Source organism: Drosophila navojoa, chromosome X (genome assembly GCF_054131105.1).
Source record: "Drosophila navojoa isolate 15081-1374.11 chromosome X, UAZ_NAV_1.0, whole genome shotgun sequence".
Classification (NCBI taxonomy): domain Eukaryota; kingdom Metazoa; phylum Arthropoda; class Insecta; order Diptera; family Drosophilidae; genus Drosophila; species Drosophila navojoa.
In genome coordinates this window covers 12,617,748-12,642,059 of record NC_142895.1, presented here as the reverse complement: position 1 = coordinate 12,642,059, position 24,312 = coordinate 12,617,748, and the positions used below count along the sequence as shown (strand labels likewise).

The window sequence follows — 24,312 nt, the reverse complement described above, 5'->3', positions numbered from 1 at the left end:
CAGCAGCAGCAGCAGGAGCAGGAGCAACAGCAGCAGCAGCAGCAGCAGCAACAGCAGCAGCAGCAGCAGCAGGAGCAGCAGCAGCAGCAGCAGCAGGAGTCAGTCAGTCAGCCAGCCTGTTTTTAGGGGGCTAGCAGGCGCACCTCAGCAATCTCTGACAGTTTGTGGAGCCGACAAAAATCGCGCCAATGTTGTCGCTTAATGAGTTTGTTTCAAGTTTGCTCCAGCGTTGCGTGCATTCACCTCGCACACAGCGAGAGAGATAGAGTGAGAAGCTCAGCTAAGAGATACCCTCTAATATACAAGAGATGTGCAATTCCTCATGTGCAACATTTAAGTAAAATCTTTTGCTGTTGAAATCTCTCTCTTAGAAGAGACAAATTGATTTATGCGAAAAGTTTGTGCACTGACTTTGGACAGCGACTCATATGACAGACGCAACGTATATGGCATATAGCATACATTCGGTTAAGCTAGCCAAGAATTTATGTACCGTTGAGTCAGTGTGTGGAACCGATTCGGGTGCTGAACCGTTTAAAGACTTTGAAATTGTTGCTGCGTGGAGAATTTCTTATTTATGTGCTATAAAAAGAGATAACAGGTGGCATTAGAGAGAGAGAGAGAGAGAGAGAGAGAGAGAGAGAGAGAGAGAGAGAGCGAGAGGAGAGAGAGAGAGAGAGAGAGAGAGAGAGAGAGAGAGAGAGACAGAGGGGGGAGGGGGAGAGGGAGAAAGGATGGGTAAGATGAGTGAGGCTGCGGTAGATCGAGAGTGAGGTAGAGAGAGAGAGAGAGAGAGATGTAGAGCGAGGCTGAGAGAGGGACTGAGAGCGACTGTTCGAGGGAGACAGAGAGAGTGAGAGAGAGACAGAGCATAACGGTACTCTAAGCAAAGCTAACTTTATTTTCTGCAGGCTCTTGGCAATTGCTGCTGCTGCTCGAAAGTCAAATTTTTGGCTCAGCTGTAGCTTTTGGTGTGGGTGCTGCTCCTGCTACTCCTGCTGCTGCTGCTGCTCCTGCTGCTGCTGCTGCTGCTGGGTGGAGCCATTTAAAGCCACTTACATATGCGAGCCATTAAAATGACGCTTAGTGAATTGCGTCCTCCTCAGTGTGTGGCATGTGGGAATGCCATGTTTACACACACACACACACACACATATATATGCATGTGTGCGTGTGTGTTTGCGTGCCTGCGTGTGATACATGGTCCGCTGTTGTTTCACGGCGTGCACAACGTCAACGGCATTCAACGTCAAATAGTTGCGGCTCGGCTGTGCCTCAACGAATTTATTTAGCTTTTTAAATTAATGAAAATTGTCACTGACAAATGTTGTGCGAGTGTGTGTGTGTGTGTGTGTGCGTGTGCTGTTGACTTATGTAAAACACGCATCAAATATGCATCATTGAAGTGCCAGCAGCAGCAGCAGCAGGAGTATCAGAAGCAGCAAGCGGCAGCAGCAGGAGCAGCAGGAGCAGGAGCAGCGTGATTTGAGGCAGCGCAGCTCAAAGAATTTCCCAGCATATTGGCTGTGCTCGCTTGCTCGCTCGGCCGTCCGCTCAATTTGGCATGCTAAGCAGGTGCCACGCCCCCCCCCCCCCCCCCCCAGCATATCCCGCTACGTGGCAAGTGGAAATAAAAAGGAATTTACAGCCATTTTATTGCCCGGGGACAGCAACAGGGCGCAGTTAACGGGCCGCCGTTGTTCGCTACAATTTTGCATAGCTAGCAGATACACCTGTACACACACACACACACGCACACACACAGGCACACACCTGTACAACAATCATAGCTTGCGGAATACTTAAATGATTTATGCGTTTACCAGCACCGTCTCTGCGTCCGCCACTCAATTGATTCGGCACGTAACCGGGCCAAGTGCAAATAACTGTTTCAGTTACCAACCGACTCCCTCTGCCCCACCCCCTGCCACCTCTTACCCCTCTTGGCCCCTGGTTGGTCCATTATGTATGCGGCCATTACATTTTATACTTGACAATAAATTTTGGGCGTGGCATTCGGTTCGAGCCGAGCGCAAATCAAAGCCACGTTATGGCCATATCCCAGCGCCGTTGCCTGACTTCTGCTCCAACTGGCTATAGCCGTTGCCGTTGCCATTGCGAATTCCCGTTGCCGTTGCCATAGCCGTTGCCGTTCCGGTTCAGCTTTAGGTTCCGCTTCTGGTGGGCATTCGCTGCTCCGTGCAACCGCAGGCTGGCAACGCCTTCCTCGGTACGGCCACGACCTCTGCCACTCGGTATGCTCAATAAAATTTTACAGCCTTTGCCAGCGCAGCAATTTGCGTAACTCTTCCTCTTCCTCAACCACCCTCCTCCCCCCTCCCCTGCACACTCCCTCTCTCCCTCTGCCTGTCTGGTCAACTGGTTTCACCTTTCGTCAAAATCTACATTTTGTGTTTGCTTATTGCGCCACCTGCCGGCTGGTAGCTGCTTTGAATAACATTGTTAAGGCTCCATTCATGCGTGCCACGCCTTCTGTGCGCCCCGCCCTCTGTGTGGTGCCTCTATCAGCTGAATTCAACTTGTTGGCAATTTGCTTTAAAGCAAATTTTCGCTTCCTTCTCTTCTTTTCTCTCTCTCTCTCTCTCTCTCTTACTCTGTTTCTTTGTTTCTCGCTCCATCTTCACTCCACACATTTTATTTTTTTACTATTTATGCTACATAAATATCTTATTCAGCTCGTCCAGCTCATTGCCTTAACAGTTGCTGTTATGCTAATGAGCTGTTAACTTTTTAACAGTCTCTCAATGTAGAACAGCTGTTGCTTTTCATTGATTAACATTTACTATGCTTTCGACTCGTTCGTAATGTGCAAGGGGGTGTATTAGTTTCGTGTAATCAGAGACTTGATGCATGAGCTATACTGTTCTTTATCAATACAATATATGTTGGTCAAGGCTTATATATTCTCTGTTAACATTTGTCTCTGTTTCGTTCTGTTACTCTAAGTTCTTCTGGAATCACTTATTTATTCTTTTCATGTTGCCCATAGCTAAGTCTAAAGTTCTACTAGCAGCAGATCTTTCTATCTCGCTCTCTTTACATATTTTGTTCACTGTCTTACTCCATCTATTTTTCCATCTCTCTTTTCCTCTCTATGTCTCTCTCTATTGCTATGTGTCTATCTCTCTCTCTCTCTCTTTAATTTCTATGTCTCTATCTCTCTTTCTCTCTCTCTCTCTCTCTCTCTCCCTCTAATTTCTATGTGTCTCTCTCTTTTTTTCTATTCCTATGTGTCTATATATATCTCTCTCTTGCACTCTCTCACTCTCTAATTTCCATTTCTATCTGTCTCTCTTTCTCCTTATCTATGTATCCATCTTTTTCTTTCTCTCTCTCTCTCTCTCTTTCTCTTTATTTCTATGTCCATCTTTCTTTCTTTCTCTCTAGTTTTATGTGTCTCCCTCTCTCTCTTCTCTCCTTTAATATAAAACATTTCTCAAACACTCAAATCTCTTGCTCATTTGATGCAGCCCATATGGCATATGAAAGAGACAGAGAAAGAGATAGAGACAGAGACATAGATCGAGAGAGATGGAGAGAGACATAAAGATAGGCAGAGTGAAACAGAGATAGTGCATTGTGGCATTGACTTTGTAAAGGAATTAACTTGTGTCTACACAAGGCCTCCGAGTGTGGGCAACGCCAGAGGCAGGGGCGTGGCAAAGCTGAATAAAAAATGGGGAAAAAAGAAAAGTTTTGCCGTCGCAGCATTCAGCGGCGACGACTAAGCTGCAGCTTAGCGGCGTGTTAAAGCCAGATAAAAAAAAAAAAAATGAATAGAAAAGAGCGAATGGGGAAAAAAGTGGCCAAGTGGGCCAGCATTGGCGGGCGGTGGCTGCTGGTGGTTGGGTGGTGCGGCTGTAATTATTCGAGGGCAACAAAATGGCGATGGATATTTGCAGAGAGAGCGCAGATCTGATGAATGGGGCAACACTTGCCCGCTGCTCCCCAGCCCTCTCCGTAGCCCCAGCCTGGTGCTCCCCCTCCTCCTCCTGCTCGCATGCCGAGCTGAAGAACAAACAGCGGCTGCACACAAAAAACCCCAGCGGCAACACATTACAATTTATTCATGAATTGAATTTGTATTCGTTGCAGATATTTCTATAAGTTCAACATTTGCTCTGTGCCAGCCAGCTGCCACGCCCCTTCCCCTCATGCCCCCATAAGCATGGCATGCCCAATTTGATGGCAACTCTTTTGCTTCAGTTTCTTCATTTAGTCAGTATTTTATTTGGTATTTAAATACTATTTGCCTGTTGCAATTGAAGGAGTGGCAAATGCAGGCAACGATGCATAAACAGTTATATACGTATATGTATATGTATATTTGATAAGAGATATATATATAGAGATATATAATCAAATTTTAGTTTGAGTTTCTTTCTCTTTACCCCAAGAGACTTCTCTCTCTCTCTCTCTTTCCCTCTTCAATTCGTGGCCACAAAAGTTCCACTGTGCAGACACTAGATTCTTCATTCTCTTCTTCTTCTTCTTCGTCGTCGTCGTCTTCTACTGCTTTTTTCTATCAATCGAAGCTGGCAAAAGGCCAAAACGAAAGATACACAAAAGCGAGCGCTGTTCATTAAATATGAATGATTGTCGTTCGGGGTGCCAATCGAACTGGGCTCCATGCAAACAGAGTTGTCACACACACACACACACACACACTCTTAGACCTAATATTAGCCAATTGTGTTTGCAATTTTTTCTTGTTTTTTATTTGTGGAGCGCCTTTTGATGTCGCCTTGGCCGAACTTTCATATGGCAGAGTTTGTCAGCATCACACACACACACACACACACATGCATACACAGGGTGTACCGTTTGCTTCAAAGCCGCCGCAATGTGAAAAGGTCATTTAATTTCTTTTTGATTTGTTTTTTGTTCTCTTCACTCGCTGGCATTGCCTTTCCTGCCACTCCTCCGCCCCCACCTCCGTTGTCGTGCCATTAAAGTGTAAATGTATTTTTAAGTAGGCATATAAAAAACACACACACACACACACACACACACAGAAATACCAGAAAAAAAGGCACTGCAAATCTATAAACAAAATAGAATCAGCCCAAAAGACCGTAAAGCCAAAAAGCCGCACAAGTTTAAATTTGGTTCCCCGGTTCCGAGTTAATAGCATTTTAAGTACAATACAGCAAATACAACAAAGGCAAAGGGACTGTCTCCAACAAGAAAGAAGAAGCAGCAGGAGCAGGAGCAGGAGTAGGCAGAGAAATGTTCGAGCCTCGCAGCTGTTAAATCGACATTAACTCGAGACTTCAATTTCAATTCAATTCACGAAAATTTCATTTGTAATTAGAAACAAAATGAAACAGAGCCTTAGTGCGTATATATATAAATATATTAGATAGTACTTTAGTATTTTGATTAGAGTGATTTAGTGTTGACTAACAGAGGACAAATGAGCAAAAAAGCCAAGAAGCAAATGTTAAATTCATAGAGATATTCAATATAAAATTCAAAAAATTAAATTAAATTAATTAATATAAAAATGCTTAAATTGAAAACTAAAATATAAATACTAATTTCAATTAAACATATAAAAATTATTTAAAAAATATATATGAAGAGCAAACATTATTAATGTATTTAATATAATGCAATTTTAGAAATTGATTATAATATATAAACTATAAACAAAATACTAAAAAAAAAAAATATATATATATATAAAAAAAATAATATGCACAATAAAAATATATGAAATATAAAATAAAAAGAAAACGCCAAATATATCAAATAAAAATAAAATAATTTTATTTTACAACAAAAAAAAAAAAAAAAAATATTTATTTATGCATTAAAAAAAATAATATTACAAAAATAAATGCACAATAAAAAAATATGAAATATAAAATAAAAAATAAAATTCCAAAAATAAAATTATTTTATTTTTTAAATTATTTTATATATGCATTTTCAGAATATCAAATAGTTTATCAAAAAAAAAAAAAAAAATATATATATATATATATATATATATATATATATATATATATATATATATATATATATATATATATATATATATCTATATATATATATATATATATATATATATATATAAATAAATAAAAAATAAATAGTCTTTGTTTATAAATTCCATATCTTCATCTTTAAATGCCAGTAAAAAATATTTGTATAAATGTATAAAATATTTGTACAAATGAATGAATAAATTATAAGTAAATCAAAATAGATATTATTCATTCATTTTTGCCGTTCATTTGAATAAGTCTAGATTTAAATAGTTTTCAATGTTGAATTTAAAATACAGCAATGCCTCTGGCCCCATTCAAATCGATTCTCGATTCATAAAAAATTCAAAATGAATAAAAAAAATATATAAAAAAAACGTGGAAGTTTACTTTTGAAGAGCGCACACGACGTCAGGTTCTTCTATGTCGAACTACAAAGTAGAAAAAAATATTTACTTTTTCCATTTTGTCAGGTCTTAAGTGGTAAATAACTGCTAAGGGGTATATGGGTTTCGAGAGGCAGCTTCATGCTCTAAACGGGAAGAGATCTGTGAGGATCTCGGCTAGAAAGCAAACAGAGCTTGATCAGGGAAATAGATGAATAAAGATGATCTGCCATGAAGTTTCATAAATATAAATAACATATGAATTTTCAATTCAAGGAGACTCTTAAATACAGGGTATCTGTTATCTGTGAGGTCTTTTCCATGTTTAAATTTTTGTTTTTTTGTTTTTTGTTGCTCTGCTCTCACTGTCATCAGACATGAAATATGCATAAAGGTCTGTTAACAATTCTGCTTTGACGCGAACTGAGACACAAATACTAAGTCCTAAGGGCAGGACACATGAGAGCGCGTGGGCGTGGCTGGAGCGTGTGGGCGTTCGCTTTTGCTGTTGGGCTTGTGAAAACAGTTTGGAATACTTTCGAGCTGCTTTGCATTTTCAGCTTTCAGGCTTAGTGTGCGTATGCGTGTGTGTGTGTGTGTGTATGTGTGTGTGTGTGTGTGTGTGTGTGTGTGTGTGTGTGTTTGCCTTGCCAAAGGATTGAAAGCTGTCAGAGACAAAGGACAGCGGAGGCGGGGCTCGTCGAACGGCCGCCCATGCGTTTTGTCATTCAATTTTGAACGCATCGAAGGCCCCGAAGCGCCGTATGCCCCGATTTACGCCTAGACCCGAAAATAAAAAAAAAAAAAAACTTGCGTAGCTGTTGGCATCATCGACTCATCAATATGCAAAAAAGCCTCCAAAGCCGCAAGGGCGGTCAGTGTGCTCAGTGGGCGGGGGAGGGATGTTGTGTGTGTGTGAGGTGCGTGAACAAAAGAGTTCACACACACACACACGCACACACACATACACACGAGCGTGCACTGCTGTCCCGTTAGTCAGCCGTGCGGCAAGAGCAAAGCAAACTTTTCTTGCTTTTTATTTTTGTGTGTGGCCGGAAAAGAATAATAAAAAAGGGGGCAATAACACAGACAGGGAGAGAGAGAGAGAGAGAGAGAGAGAGAGAGAGTGAGTGAGTGAGATGGAAATGAAAGAAAATTATTATGGAAATGTCAACGTGAAACTTTTGCACAAATTCAAAGCCTCAATGCCTCCGCCTGCCATCGACCCCATCGCACATCGCAGCCCACCCTCTCCAATTCACGCCCCTCAATGGGAAAGTGAACGCATATGCCGCACTCTTTGGCGAGCTGCGTCCATTTTCGTTGGCTCGCATTCCAAACACAATTGAATTTCATGTTTGACATGACCAATATCCACAAGCAAGCCGGGTTGAAGGCCCCCTCCACCAGCACTAGCCACCCGCCCTCCCTCGCCACCAGCACCTTTAACCACGCCTCAGCGTCAAGTTTTCATTGTTTAGCTTCTTTTTTTTGTGTGTGTGGGATTTTTGGGTTTTTGTGCCCGCGAGGCGAAAAATATTTAATGCGATTTCCATTGGCTTCCAATTCACAGAAACAGAAGTATTAACAGACACGCACACAAACACACACACACACATATATATATACTGTGATATGTAAGGCTTGCTCAAGTGCATGGGCGTGGCAGCCTTTTGGCTTAGCAGAGATTTGCCTTTTGCCAAATATTTGCATATAAATTAATTTAAAGCGTGCACGCGTTTAAAATCGCGCGCAAAACGCGTCACTTATCACACACACACATACACATTGTTCAAGTGTGTCTGTGTGTGTGTGTGTTAAGTGCGTGTGTGCACACTCTGTCAACATTCTTAATTCTTGAAGCTGCGAAGCAAATTTTCCGCAGGAATTAAATAAAAAAGTTCCCTGAAATTTAAATAAATAAATTTTTTAATGAAATTCAAAAACAAAAATAAATATATGAAGCTGCGAAGCTGAAGTGTAAACGGCACGTAAATAAACAAATTATAAATTTACAAATTAATAATACAAAATAATTCAAATATAAACAAAATAATATACTTATTTATTTAGCCAAAAAAAAAAAAATATAAATATACATATGTTTAAAAACTTTGTTAAAGAAATGGAAAAGCTTAAAACAAATGTATTTATTTTACTTTACAAATATAAAATATTAAATTATATATACAAAATGTTCCAAAAATAGTAAACAGATTTATTTAGGCAAAAAAAATCTTTTTTGAATATTAAAAAAAAAAAAAAAAAAATAATAATAATAATAATACTAATTTTAAAGAAACGGAAAAACCTAAGCAAATATTTTTATTTTACTTTGCAAAAATATAATAAATAAAAAAAAAAAAAATGCGCACAAAAAAAGAACGATATAAATTTATAATTTATAGATCATAGAGGCCAAATTTATTTCTTTTTTAAGCCTGCCAGATTTGGGCAATCTTTTTTTTTGCTTCTTTTTTATGTTGGTTTTATTTCTTAGAAAATTTATGAAAAGTTTTGCTTAGGCGGAAAAAAAGGCTTTGAAAGTCTCGTTAAAAATTTGAGCCGCTTTTGAGGCCGAGATAAAGATATCAAATTACTTAGCAGATCGCATCACGCAAAGGTCTAGAAGCGAACTTTTTGAATATGACTCTGAATCAATTCGCATTCAGCTTAAAATCACATCAATCTCTAGAATGCCTCACGCTCTGTAGGTGTGTGTGTGTGTGGGTGTGTGTGTGTGGTTGACAACCCTTTTTTTTCCTGAATGAGCTCGCTTTAAAGTGGGCCACTCAGGTGGGTCGGGCTGGGCGGTGCGGTGCGGTGCGGCGGACCAGCTCGGAACCACTCAACTGTTGACTTTTGTGACACCTTCTTATAATTCAATTTAAGGCACGAAGCTGGCATCAAAAGGTTGCTGATGCGGATCCTGATTCGCATCGCTGGATGCGTTGGCTGCTTCGCAACTCTTTCTTATATATATATATATATATGTATATAAGTATACATATATATATATACATACTTTTTTTGTTGCTAGTCCCCGCGCGACTTCAAACGCGTCGCTGGAGAGACGCGCGCGTTTTTCACAACTCGCGCACGATTTCTGACGCCTTTTCGGGCGACTGAGCCTCGAAACGTGCCCGCCCCGGCCACTTGACAGCTGAAACCCATTCCCGTGCCCATTCCCCCCCGTTCACTCTCACTCCCATTTGCTGTCCAGGTTGAATCCCATTGCAATACGAGTCAAATAAAACCTGATCGCAATGTTAAAGTTGCGGCTAGGCCATGAATATTAGATGAGTGTCGGTGGCTCTGTGAGGGGGAGTATGCGTATAAGTGTGAGTATAAGTGTGTGAAAGTGTCAGCTTGAGCTGGAATATATTGTACGAATGCTAAAGGAAGGATTGGCAAAGTGGAAACAAATTTATCTGGGTATAATTTTGAGTATAAGAGTGATGAGTTTCGGTATAAGAGTGGTGGGAAGTGTGGGCGAATGCGAATCAAGTTGAAGTATACAAGCGTGTAATGGTAGAGGAGTGAGTATAAGTTTAAGTATAAGAATGCGAGACTTAAATAGGGAGTACAATAGTATAAGAGTGGGTATAAGTATTGCTGTGAGTAAATGTTTGTGGGTATAAGCTTGAGTATAAGAATGGTGGGAATTCTAAAGTAGAGTAAAGTATAAGAGTGGGTATAAGTATGGGGGTATAAGTGTGAATATAAAAGTTATAGACAGTGCCTGTAAGTAAATTGTGGTGAAGTGTATAAGAGCATCACTTTATAAGAGTGAGTATAAGTATTGTTTTGAATATACGTGTGATTGTGCATGTTCAAACTGGAATATAAGCATACTTAATGGAAAATTTGACTTATACTATAGTATAAGAGCCTGTATAAGTGTGATTTTTAGTATAAGCTCATGAGAGAGTAAGTAGTGCAGGCAATGCCAGTGTATGCATACGAGATGTACATATGGAGAATTGAGACTTATATTGTAAGAGTATAAGAGATAGTATAACTAACTTCGCATAATTGAGTATTGGCTTCAGTATAAGTGCCAGTTTAGGCTCCAGTATAAGTGTGATAATAAGTATAAGTAGCCTGTTATAGCTCAGAGAGTTCAAGTGATAGAGCATTTAAGCACAAGGCTGAGTAGAAGACGGAGTATACGTCAGGGTTAGCAGAGTAATTTCTCATTCAGCTCTAATCCAGACAAGAAATGGATCCAACTGCCACTCTCCGTAATAAAAAACAAAAAGAAGTCGAAGAGGACGAAGCAGAGGTGGAGAGAAAGGGGAGACGAGGGAAACGAAAGGGCAGCTGGCATTGAAAGACAGCCGAAATAAAAGCCAGCCCCAATTTAACAAATAATTAAACTTTAAACCTTTTTTTTCCACTGACGGAGGCATTAAAATATATAAACAATGGCAAATGTGGGCAAATGTTGACTTTCTGTTATTGTTCGGGGCCGTCCTTTTGTGAGTGTGGCAACCCTGGCTGTTTGCGGTCGCTGCGGCTGAAACTAATTATATTAATTAAAATATAGCTAAAAATAAATTGAAATAAAATACTTTTGACAGTGCGCCGGGCGGGATAAACCTCTCTCCCCAACGTCCTCTCTCTTTCTGTCTCTCTGTGGAGGTCAGCAACGGTCACAAGTGATTGCCCTGTGTCACTTGCCACTTGCCACTTGCCACTCGAGTGACTGAGTGAACTGTGAGTGAATGACAGCGGCAGCTGCCACACAAGCCTCCCGCTCAGCTCAGCTCGAGTCCTTTTTCCCTTACAGCCAGCAAAGTGCCATCAGAAGCAGCAACAACGGGCACTAACTGCTCCAAGTTTGGCCAGGCGACAAACGTGTCAGAGCAAGCAATTAGCAAATGGAGCCAAATACACATTTACTTCATTATTTTTAGATGCACTCTGTTGATATTCGCTGTGAGTGTGCTGGGAATAAGCTAGGACTGTATAGTATATACAGTCGGTTATCGATATTCTTTCCTGTTGAAAGCAATTCCTTCTCAATAATTCTCGATTATTTTGAATTTCTGTGTAAATTGAACAAAGAACCGAACCCTTTGCCATTTTGAATCATCGGGAAGAGAGTAGAAACTCTCTATGGATAAGTAAAGAAAGTGATGATAAAAAAAATCAAGAATTGAAATTTGGCAATGGTCTATTTGGAATATGCTATCTCTGCTGTCCCATCTTTCCTTTAATCTGAGCTAACCAATCCAACTCTCAGCTAAAGAAGAACTTGAATTCTAGAGAACTTTCTACTTATTTACGAGTGATTGTTACATATCTAAATGAAAGAGTAATGCAATTTCGACTTGCTTTACTTCTTATACCAGCTCACGTCTTATAAACTCGCGCTTGCCTAAATCTTACTTGCTTTATCAATTATCGCTAGCGCATGAATCCAATGCAACTCGATTATCACCTGAGCAATTGATTTCAAGTATTTCACATTAAATTCGCATTTGCAACAATTTGTGGCATCCACGTGAAGTGAAATATAAAATTCGTTGTGAATGCAATAGAAATTGTATCACAATTTATGAAATGAGCTAGAGTATGTCTCTCTCTCTCTTTTTCCCTCTCTCTCTCTCTCGCTGTCTGTGCATGCGTGTGTCTCTATAGGTGAATGCACACGCAAATCGACAAATTTGTCGCCTGTCAATTGCTTAGCCCGGGCAAACGTTGTAAATGGCGCCATCGTCGCGTCGCTCGCATTCGGTTGGCATTGGCAATGCATTTGCCTCTGCACTTTGTGTCAATGTTATGCTCATCACAGCAACGCCAATGACATTCACTAACTGCGCCATTCGCATGGCTCCCCAAGGGCGTGGCTGAAGCTGGGCCGGAACGGAGCCGGAGATCGAGCATTGGATATGGAGAATGGCTGCTGCCAGAGCCAGAGACAGAGGCCATGCTACTTAGCCCGCAAACTGCTGACGCGGCAGCCACTTTTACACACACACACACATGCATAAGACACTCTCCCTCTCCTTCTCTCTCTGTGTGTGTGTGTGTGGCGCCTCCTGCCGCTTGTTTGCATTGCAACGGCAGCTGTTGTCAATAATAAATTTCCGTTAGAGAGCTGCAGCAGATTTTGTAAGAAAAAAAGCAGTTATAAGAGAGAGAGAGAGAGAGAGCAGGCAAGAGAGTGACTGATAGAGAAAGAGCATCGAAGAGGGGAGAGACGGGAACAGGACACGCGAATGGTGCAAAGGAAGGAAGGAAGTGCATAAGCGCATAGCACGGCATGCCAAAGACAAGATACACAGAAGAAGAAAGGGAGTCGGAGAGAGAGAGAGAGAGAGAGTTAAAGAAGAGCTTTGCTGCACGGCACTAAAAATATGACATAAAATAGAAGCTGAGCAGCGGGTGATGAAAATTGAAAAAGGGAGTGAGATGAGGGTGGGCAAAGGGGGCGTGGTCACACTGCTGGCATGCAAAAATGTTGTAGCTATTGCTGCCACCCATCTGCTGCTGCTTCCAGCTCCCTGCTCCTGCTCCCTGCTCCTGTCCCCTGCTCCTGCTCCTGTCCCCTGCCCCCTCCCCCTCTCTTTGGCTTGCATCTTCTTATGGCTGCTGCTGCGGCTGCTTCGCACAAGTGGCAGAGGCGCGTCTTGCAGATGGAGCTTGATAAATTTATTGAAATTCTATTGAAACGAAACGATTTGACTGCGCCAAAGCTGTAAAAAGGGCTGCACAAGTGGGCGGGCCGGGGCGTAGTGTAATCAAATCGCTGATAAAGTGGAAAATAAGCGACAAAACAACGAGCGCGAGGCACAAGCAAACGGAGAGGGAGAGGGAGAGAGTCCTCTCCCTCTCTCCCTCTCCCTCTCCGAGATGGATAGAAGTTGAGTAAACCAAGGGAAATTTATTTCCAACTGCAGGCAGCAAATCATGTGGAAGTATTTATGCTGCCACACAAGTCGACTTGTTGATGCTCTACTGAATCTCTAGATTTTTGAGTAAAACTGTGACACATATAGTGGGGAATCTTAAGTACTAGAATGCAAAGTCTGATGAGTGAAGCGCTTTACGAATGAATCGAATACGAAACAATTAGTTTATGACTTTGTAGACTTCCTTCATCCATCGGCAGCTCTGTGATCCCTCTTGATTCTGAGCTCATTCGCAAATATAGAAATGATTTATCATAATGCAATATATATATTATATGTGTTTTAAGTGGTATTCACGATATATGCGATATAAAAACGATATATACATGTCGTACATATTTTATATATGTATTGTGACGTGACCAATACATAGTATATATAGGAATTATAATATATACATGTACGATATGTGATATACGATACACTTATGTACGATATATGCGATAGATACATTGTGACCAATACATAATGCATATTGGAAGTATAATATATTTACGATATGTCATATACGATACGCATCAGATTTTATATATGATAGCCATACAATGAATGTCATATTTACGATATATAAAATGGATACGATATATAAAATGGATACGATATATAAGATATGCGATATATATCAAATTTATATATATATGATTACCATATATGCGATACATATCGAAGTTAATATATGATAGGCATACGATATATGTATGACATGATATAATCTGATGATTGAATATACACGATATATGTATGTAAATATTCGTATACAATAAATGCTCTATATGATATATATACGATATATAATATTGTAAATACATATATTATATATAAGATACACTTTTACAAAGTCGATACGATATATGTATGTCGCATTTAATATATGATAGACATGCGATGTAAGTATCTTACACATACGATCCATGATACACGATAGACAATATACAATAATACGATGCATATCGAACTTAATATATGATAGACATGCGATATATGTATCTTATATATACGATCCATGATATAAAATACACGATAGGGTATACTCGTATTCAATAAATACGATGCATATCGAACTTAATATCTGATAGACATGCGGTGTATGTATGTTACGTATACGATAGGTTATACTCGTATTCAATAAATACGATGTATATGTATATACCAATTAGTATTTAGTATAAAATGTCTCTGTAGTATCAGTTGGTATCAGTAAGTGAGACACAACTCTTCTGACCAATTCCACAATTGAGTCCGAATGACTCCACGAGGAGCGCCACGAACAAAGTCGATTCCATCTGAAAGGCAAAGAAGCAGCCGACGATGAAGGTAAACAGCTAAAAGTTCTGCTAGATAGAAAGGAGAAATATTTTCTTGTGCCAATTAAACTTTTGCCATATTTCCAAGAGTTGTTGCTCTTCTTCTTCTTCGTTGTCTTCTTTTTTCTTTTCTTTAAACTCTGAACCCTGAACGAAGGAATGTATTTAATTTTTAATTTTTCGTTGTCAAATCTGGGCCTGACTTTCGGCCGGACGATGCTCAATTTAACCTTAGCAACAACAACAACAACAACAACAACAATAGACAGTCGCCGCTTCAGTGCGTCTCAGCTGTCTCTTTCACACACACACACACTCTCTCACTCATTGTATGTCCCTCCCGCATGTGGCATACATAAGAGCGACGAGATAAAGCCAAGAAAAAAAAAGCCAACAAACAACAAAAAAAAAAGGCTAAAATTTAATTTGTGCTCAGTGGCCCTTGTTGTTGTAGCTATTCTACTTCTTCTTCTTTTGCTTGGCATTCTAGTTGTTGTTGTTGTTGTTGTTGTTATTGTTGCTTCATGCAGAAATTGCTACCCAATTACGTAATAAAATCTGACTGAAGTTTTCTTTCGCTTTTATATTTAATTTCTGTCTTCGCTCGGCCCAGCGATATTTCTTTCCATTCATTTTGCTCTCTGGCTGCTGGGGTTTAGTACAACATAGAGCTTAGTGGGTGTGGCGAGAGAGAGAGAGAGAGAAAGAGGAAGCGGGCGAGGAGAGGCCGCTTGGCGCTTATTAAGAAATAATGCTGTAAAAAAAAAAGCAACAACAACAACAAAACGCAACGGCGTCAAATCAACTTTGTATTTCGCTATGAGCAACATTTTTGCAAAGATAAAATACAAAATTAAACATGCCCACAGAGAGTGTTCCAGACTAGGCAATACCCTGTCAATGCACAGAGAGTGGAGCTATCAATTGAGGGAATTATTCAAGTAAAGTCGAAACGGAGCCAAAGTTGACTCAGAGAGCAATTCGAGGCGAGGCGAGCTAAAGCTGCACAAAGGACGTTTTCTATGAGTAGAACCTTAAAGTTGAAGGTGCATGGGGAGCGCAGCCAAACAGCCTGAGGCGTATGCGAATTACAGGGTATAAATATAGCTACGAAATGGCCAGCGAAAACGAGCAGCTGAACGAATTGACGGGGAGACGCATTAGGCTGAGCGCTAGCTAGCAGTGCCTGGAGGCTAACAGAGAACAGCTCTGATTCCCCATTTGCGGGTGTGTGTGTATATGTGTGTTTGTGTGTGTGTGTGTGAGTTTGCAGAGGTCTTTTTGGGCGCATTTGGTGGCGTGGAGCTGATCAAATTACCCGCAGCAACGCATGTCCACTTACACACACACTTACTCCGACACACACACACACACACATATATATATACATGTATTTTCATATGTATGTATATGTGCATGAGGCGCTTGCTTATGTAAATGCGTATTTGCGCACAGTCCAAAAGCCGCTTTGCCGCGACAGCTGTAAAGCGGCAAAGCCCGAGTCCTTGGCTGCATAATGATGTCGGGCAGGTGGGTAGGCGTAGCTGTGTGCGTGGGTGTGGCCTACGGGCTATGAGTGAGTGAATTTTTGTTGGCAATTTATGAATCGACGAATTAAATTATGCGTGCAGTACATTAAAAAACAACAACAGGAGCGAGCGAGAGAGACGGAGAGAGAGGGAGAGAGAGGGAGATAGACGATAAGCCAAAAGAAACTGGCTAAACGGATGCTGAGCGAAATGATGCGTAAAACGAGCTAAGCAACAGATAACGTGACGATGGCAAGAGAAACAACAAGAACAACAACAAAAGCAACATGGAATGCACGAATAAAAACAAAATCAAGAGGGACAGACGACGAAGAAGAAGAAGAAAAAGGGAAGACGCTGATTTTCACACAAATCCAATGTGGAAATTAAGGCGAAAGCAAAGCCAAAACAGGCGAGAAAATTTAATGAAATTCCCATGAATTAATGATTGAACAATCGCTTAACTATCGCTTAGCAATCGATAATGAGCCAGAACAAATGAGTTGACTGAAATGAACTGGTTCACAATATGCTTGAGTCAGCTGCAATTGATTTTTGAATGAAAAGACTCTCTAAAAGGAAAGCAGTTTATGTGAGCTAGTTGAATTTATTCAGGAATGAAAACCGTTAAAGTTCAGTTCCGTTCATTGAACTAGTTTGCAATCAAGACAATAATATTGCCTAGAGGCATATCGTAAATTTATAGTGTGACTAGTTCCATTTCTCAAGCGTATTTCACTCAGTGAATGTCATGCAGCTCATATGAACCAGTCACACTCAGTTCATATGAACTAGTCGATCTTCCGTAGAGCGAGCTCACATTGAAAATTCTGCACTGATTAGTTCCAGTTCTCAAGCTTATTTCGTTTAGTGAATGACAGCTAGTTTATATGAACCAGTTACTCTTAACTCTTGTTCGTTCCGCCCCCCCAGCCACTGAAATGTTCAATTCAGTTTTGCAGTACGAACTCACATTGGAAATACTGCACTGACTAGTTCCAGTTCTCTAGCTTAGTTCACACAGCCAATGCTCATATGAACCAGTCACGCTTAACTCACGTTAGTTTCGCCCTGTATATACTAAAGACTAAGCAGTATAAAACAACCCGCTCAATTCAGTTCAGTTCATATCGGAACTAGTTCACAGTGCAAATCATCATCTCCAGCTCCAGCTCCTGCTCCTGCTGCTGCTCCTACTCACAGCTTTAAGTTAATCACAAGCTGGATTCCATTACAGCTTAAAGCACTTTGCAGCACTGTTCTTGTTGCTTCTGTTTAAATATCACGCATACGCAGCGTGGACCGCAAGCTCAGCTCGAGTGCTCGAGGTGCTCGAGTGCCTGGGCGTTCAGCATTTGGTTGGCTCATTATAAACACTCAAAACGTTTACATTTTCATTGTCTGCATTTGTCAGAAAATAAAACAAAGCAGAAACAACAAACAAATGGAGAAGAAACAACAAAAGAAATATAAATAAAAAGCAAAATAAACAACAGCAAGAAAAATACAAGAAAAGAAACCTAACGAAAATTATATGAATTTTATACGTGTGTGTGTGTGTGTGTGTATGCAATAGCCAATCCAATGTGCAATCTCTACTGAATATGTGTATGTGTGTGTTTGTGTGTGTGTGTAAGGCAATAATCATAAAAACCGCCAAAACGTTTTTGCTTCCTGCCAAAAGAGGCTGCCGCACAAATATTGCGGCAATAATACATTCACAGTCAAGGCAAAAACGACTGGCACGCCCCCCAACCCCCAACCAGCCTCTAGCTGGCTTAGCAGCAGCTCCCCAGTGTACTGTATGCGAGTATGTATGTATATGTATATATATGTGTACTCTGTCTCTGGCATTTGAAAGTCGAATCAGTGAATCAGTTGCTGCCAGGAGCAACTCATGAGCCGCTGCTTCGTTTTGAGCTTGCGATTATTTTGCCATTATTTTCCATTATTTTACTTTATTTCAATGACTGTTTACATTAGGCACACACACACGCGCACACACAGAGAGAGAAAGAGGCGCTGCAGCGCAGAGTAAAAAAAATTGTTGCATACTTCTAAGCGCGCGCGAGCTGCTGCCAGTTGCTCCGTTACATATATGTGATTGTCTAAGTGTGTGTGTGTGTGCGTCACTTTACTCTGCTTATTGAACTGGGCAGACATTGAAGCAGCTACAACAACAGCAACAGCAACAACAATCGCAGTCATTTCTTTGATTTCGTAAAACATTTGCTTCAGGCAAAACATTTTTTTCGCTTTTTTTTTTCGTCTGCTCTGCTTTGCCTCTGGCTCCCTTGGGTACTCACGCCGGGGAATCGAGTACTTGATATATCAGTGCATTGTAAACTTTTGCCTTTGTGACTGCTCAGCTCACTAATATCGCTTTACTCATACTAACTCTCTCTCCATCTCTTTCTCATTTTAGGCCGAGATCTGGAGCGTTTTCATTGCGATTCTGCGAAAAAGCGTTCGCAATCTGCAGGCCTGCACAGATGTGGGACTCATCGAGCATGTTCTGGTGCGATTGCAGCGCTCCGAAACGGTTGTAGCAGGTAAGTGGAAACAGCACGGAAACGCACACACACACACACACACATACACACACACTCGCACAACAGCTCGTTAGTTATGTAAGTAGTAAAGCATCAGAGAAATAAATGAACAGAAAACTATTCGCTGGGATGACCAAAGGAAAAGAAATTGCAAGCATACAGGAAAAGCTCTCAGATATTGCATTGGTTTCATTTTGAAATACTTTTCCTTCCCTTTTATATATGAAACAACAGAACAGTAAGTGGAAGATGTCTTATTTTAAGGCACTCGCTTGAATATTTCTCTGCATATGCAGCTCAGTGCTGGGAAGTCTGCTATTTTTGATGCTGCTTCACTTTGCATCAATTGACTGAGAGCTAGATCAGTTATTATATTTGAATATTTAATGTATACTATGCTGATTTTTTTTTTAGAATTTTATATTATTTTCCATGTAGCCAGTTGTAAAGCTAAAAATGTCATGAAAGGTTGTTTAGTTTTTTGTTCATCCATCTAATGAAAAATTATACTGAAATAATTTAAAAATTCAACAGAAACTTTGCACTTTAGCTCAGGTTAAAAGTCGATCTAATAGGGGCTTGGCTTTACCTTTGCATTTTAATTATTTTTTAATGAAACATGTATTTATTAGGAACTAAAGCTAGCTGGCTGCCAAACGTAACTTGAATGATCCAGATCAAGATAAAATCTTTTCATATAGAAGAAATCTAAGGGAAGTGATAAGAGAGACCAAGAGCAAGATGTGGGACTGAGATAGAGGATGACAAAAAACAGAGAAAGCAAAGAGCAAAAAATAGATATGAAGAAAAAACCGCATGTGAATTTTGATTATTGCTCCTAAAGCATAAATCTAAAATGCAATAAATCTTAGATAAATTTAAATAGAGTAAAGTTAAGTCTGACAATCCCAACTGAAAGACAGCAAAGCTTTGTATTGAAATAAAAATTGTATTCACTAATAAACTCGAAAATTAATAAACAGAGCAGTAGACTCAAATATATACAAATATATACAGTAAATTTCCGATAAATCGATCACTTTCTTCGATTTGCACAGCAATTTAAACTATCGAGAATTATTGAGAAGGCATTTCTTTTAAGGCGATAGAATTTCTTTTCGATTTATCGTGATTTTCGATTAAGCGGAATGCAAATTATCGAGAGGCGACTGTATATATTTTCTCGTACCCCCTCTTCTGTCTTTCGGTCTATTCAAAATATTCAAGTTAAGTCAGCTTGAGTTGAGCTTTGTGTTGGTCACGCATTAGCTGGACTAGAACATGCTCAGGTTCCCTCTCTCTATCTCTCTCTCTCTCTCTCTATCTATCTCTCTCTATCTCTCTCTCTTTATTTATCTCTATCTCCCTTTGTCTCTGGCTACTTTGTGATTCCTGCCATGTGGCATGTGTCCAAAAAATAAAGAAGTCGAAGCTTCGCGCCGCATCGCATCGCATCGCATTGCGTTGCTTTGCTGTGCTTTGCTTTGCTGTGCTTTGGCTCCCTTTCGAGTGGGCCGCCGAATTGCTTTTCGATTAATTTCACGCTTGTCAGCGGCCGTGATACGCCCAGTGGACCGCACTGGCTGCGTTTGGCCCGCGGTGGCTGCCATTTTTTGGCCATGCCCACAGCGCCCACATGTATGCTAAGCATTCGCCAGCTCCACAGCTCACATGCGCCCCCTCTCTCCACCTCCCTCTCTCCCTCTCTTGTCTATGTTTCGTATCTAAACTCTGACTCTGCTCTAATGTATCAACAACAACAACAACAACAACAAACAGCGCAGCAAATTTTCTGTTCATTAGCGAACAGCCAACTGACACTTACATCCACTAGACCCCCCCCGCACCACTCCATACGACCCTTCGGCAACGACCCTACGCCCGCCTGGCCGCCCCACACATCCCCTGTTAAGCTGCCAGCAGCGTGTGCGTGCCTTTGGCTTTGATTTTGATTTTATTAAGTCAATGACACATCTGCGGTCTGGCAACCCTATGGCACGTCAGGCCGGGCCTTGCCAGACACCAGACGCCCGCCACACCTGCTACCCCTATTACCCAACCCCTAAGCCCTAAGCGCTAAGCCCAAAGCCCGCCTCATTCCCTCCCCCACTCCTGCTGGCATTTAACGAACTGTAACTGCTGTCAATTTGCAGTCGCTGACTTTTGAGCCATAATTTCATATGTGTGTGTGTGTGCGTGCGTGCGTGTGTGTGTGATGGAGGTGTGTGCGTGTGTGTTACCTGACAAATGTCGAAACGTGACACTTGCCAAGAAATTACATAAGCTAAAACTTCTCGCCCTGCCACTCTCTCTCTCTCTCTCTGTCTCGCTCCCACTCGCTCTGTCTCCTCTGCTTCTTCTTGAATTAACAACGGTAAAAACTTGAGGAACTTTGAGCTCCTTTCACTGCCTGTCTAAAAGAAAGAAGACTTTTAGTTCCATTAGCTACAATTATAGCTAATTTGATAATAAATTGAAATTAAATTTTATCAAATATTTAGGCATCCATTAGCTATCAAATAGAGGAGAATGCTTAGATGGGGTATGCTCGACCAAGAGATACCTTGAATTGGTCGACGTAGGCTGAGTAAATTCGATATGAATGCTTAGAGTGCTTGGATTGCGATATATACCATATATGTATATATGATAGATAAAAATGGGGAATGCTCGACTAGAAGATACCTTGTCCCAGTGACAGACTAGATTGTGAAGAAATATTGAAATTCTCTATAGTCTATTGTATATATGAGCTGGATTAGTATAAATAGTTTATTCAACGCACTCTTAGATCTAGGCGCCCATATATCAGAGTTCAAAAGAGTCAAAAACCTGATTTCCAGGTTATCGTCTATCGATTTCCATGTCATCGACTATCGATTATTATGATGCATTATCGTATCTCGCGCATTTGAAGCGTTTTCAGCTACTTTGTTGTATGGCTTGCCTTAAGGCCTACCGACCTAGACTCCTCCTCAGTGTGCCCCTTCAGATTTTATTTAATTCGGTATTCTTATATCGTTCCTTGGCACATTTCCTGCTGTGATGGCATATAAAAATTTGGTTAACATGTTGGTCGTAAGTTTGCTTTATATCTGTCTGTTTGGCTCTTAAAACTATCTGGAAATTTCATACGGCAAGTTTGACTTTTTTATTGCTCTTGATGAAAACTGAACAAAGAGAAAAAATAAATACAGCGAAGGAGATACAACTGTGGACGGGCGTAGGTCTGGGAGACATAAAAAGCCGTCAAGTTCTCGCACTTTGGCTTTTTATGAGCTGCAGAAGATGCCAAGATATGCAAAAGGCAGTTAAACTTTGGCGGGCAAGCAGGAGTGGGAGGAGCAGAAGGCAGACGGATAGACTGACAGTCGGATAGACAGATGAAGAGCTGAAGGATTCCTAGTCGCATTGTCATTCCGCTTCAAGCTATTGCAGCAGACGAAGAAGGAGCTGGAGCAAGAGCAGGAGCAGCAGCAGCAGCAGGAGCAGCAGCTGAAACTCTAGAGTTGGAGCGTGGGCCAGAGATGTGTGTAATTAAATGCTGATGCTGATGCTGTAGGCGGAGCATGGGTTGAAGGGCCGACATTGTCCTGGGACTTGATGCTATAGCTGTGGGCGGCGTAGGGTGGCGGGGGGAGTGGCTGGCGGCTGGCGGGACGTGGATGTTACTCAATTTCTTAATTTACGCTACCCGAAACGTGTTGATGGAGGCGCAACTGGAAACCGTGTAACTGTATAAAGAGTAGGTGGGGCGGGGGCAGGGGCGTGGGCGTGGGCGAGACTTGACTGTCGCAATGGCTGTTCGGCTGGTTGGCTGGTTGGCTGACAGAGCCACAGCTCCTTGGGGTAATGGCCCAGCCAGCCGACCAGGCATTAAAACGGCCCGTGCGTCCCATTTCAATTAGTGTGCATTACAAATGAAGTTTGGGAATAGCACGAGAGTCGAGGCCGTTCAGCCAAAGGCTAAGGTGAGCGGCGACACAAACACACACACACACGCACACACACACAAAACGTGCCAGTCTGGCAACGCTGCTTGCGATGCAATTTAAAGCCAACTGGCAGCACGTGCGACCATCACTCGATACGATACCTTTTTTTCGATCTGCCCTGCTCCTTCTCTCTCTCTCTCTCTCTCTCTCCATCGTTAGCTGGTTTTGTGCCACATTCAATGACAGTTCGAATTCAATTTCCAGCTCGTTTCACGCACTGACCTTGATATGTGCGGCTGTTTGATGAACGGTGGAGGGTCTTCTTCTCTAGCCTTGCCACGCCTACCAAATGCAACCGCTGCCGCCGCCGCCGCCTCGCTTTAAGAGCGTCCTTGCCGCTTCAGTGCACGCGCTCAGCTCGCAGCTCACAGCTCGCTGCTATCTCGTTTATTTTATTTGCTGACTGCACTCGCCGAAAGTTCTCATGTGCACAAACAGACTTCGCTCTAATGACACTGGCCGAAAGTATTTGAGTGTGAATTGGATAGCTATCTTAGCCTTGTACACTTTAGCCTATGCCTTTTGCAATTTGATATAGCATGTGCCAATCAGTTGATCCAAAAGGTCAACAGCAGTTCCACAAGATTTCCATTTGTGTGTCGTGTGTAGCTGAAAGTGGTAGAGCTCGAGATTTTTGAATACATCTGAGAGAGACATAGGAGACATAGAAGTACATATTTTAGTTTATTTACCTGATTTAACCCAGACTCTATTATGAACGTCTTCGCATTACCAAAGTCTCTTGCACTTGCTTGCGATTTCAATGTGCCTGAACTGAGTTTGAAGTTTGTCTATATACGTCTATATGTCTCTATGTAAGTCAACACGTTTTCGTGCAGTGTAGCGCCCATACACCTGATATTTGCGCACGTTGCAGCAGCCCACGCTGAGCTGTCGACAACAGTTTTCATAGCCATTAAACATGAGACGCACAGCACGCAGCGTTCACGTTGATGCCCGAATGCCATAACTAAACCCATTCTCTGTTCCGTTCCATGTTGCAGATCTGCTCATCGAGATGCTGGGCGTATTGGCCAGCTATAGCATAACGGTCAAGGAGCTGAAGCTGCTCTTTGGCACAATGAAGGCCAACAATGGCAAATGGCCGCGTCACTCGGCCAAATTGTTGAATGTGCTGCGACAAATGCCGCACCGCAACGGACCCGATGTGTTCTTCAGTTTTCCCGGCCGCAAGGGATCGGTAAGTCCATATCTAATAATAATAAACAAAAGCAATAATCGATTCTCGTTTTATTCGTGTACCCTGTGCTCACTGAGAACGAGCTATGTGTGGGTATATTGGCTAGAGGTGGCATATGTAACAGGCAGATACTGCCTCAGTACCGTTTGTCGGACGGACTGACGGACTGGAATTGCAATGAGCTAAAGTTTGGGATGATCAAAGTCCAGTAGTATCGATGTATACATCTTGTGTAGGTCATATCTAGCCATACTGGCCTGCCTGTCTCTTTCATTATAAGTTTTAATCTAGCTAGTTTAGATATGTTTTTATCAAAACGATAAATATCGATAATCAGTTTAACTTGATAAATAAAATGCTGGAGTAGTATTAATATTAATCTTGGAATTAATATAATCTTTGAGTTGTGTT

General features: G+C 41.3%; 1 protein-coding gene across 24 annotated transcripts in view; it reads left to right on the top strand.

Moving 5' to 3' along the window:
- LOC108657046 (neurobeachin) overlaps positions 1–24,312 on the top strand; it is a 119,135-nt gene that overhangs the window by 48,441 nt on the left and 46,382 nt on the right. For all 24 annotated transcript variants that reach the window (XM_089264003.1, XM_089263998.1, XM_089264000.1 and 21 more), the window contains exons 3-4: positions 18,579–18,705; positions 23,705–23,901. In XM_089264003.1, coding sequence (XP_089120129.1) covers positions 18,579–18,705; positions 23,705–23,901 — 324 coding nt within the window. The remainder of the gene's footprint in view (positions 1–18,578; positions 18,706–23,704; positions 23,902–24,312) is intronic.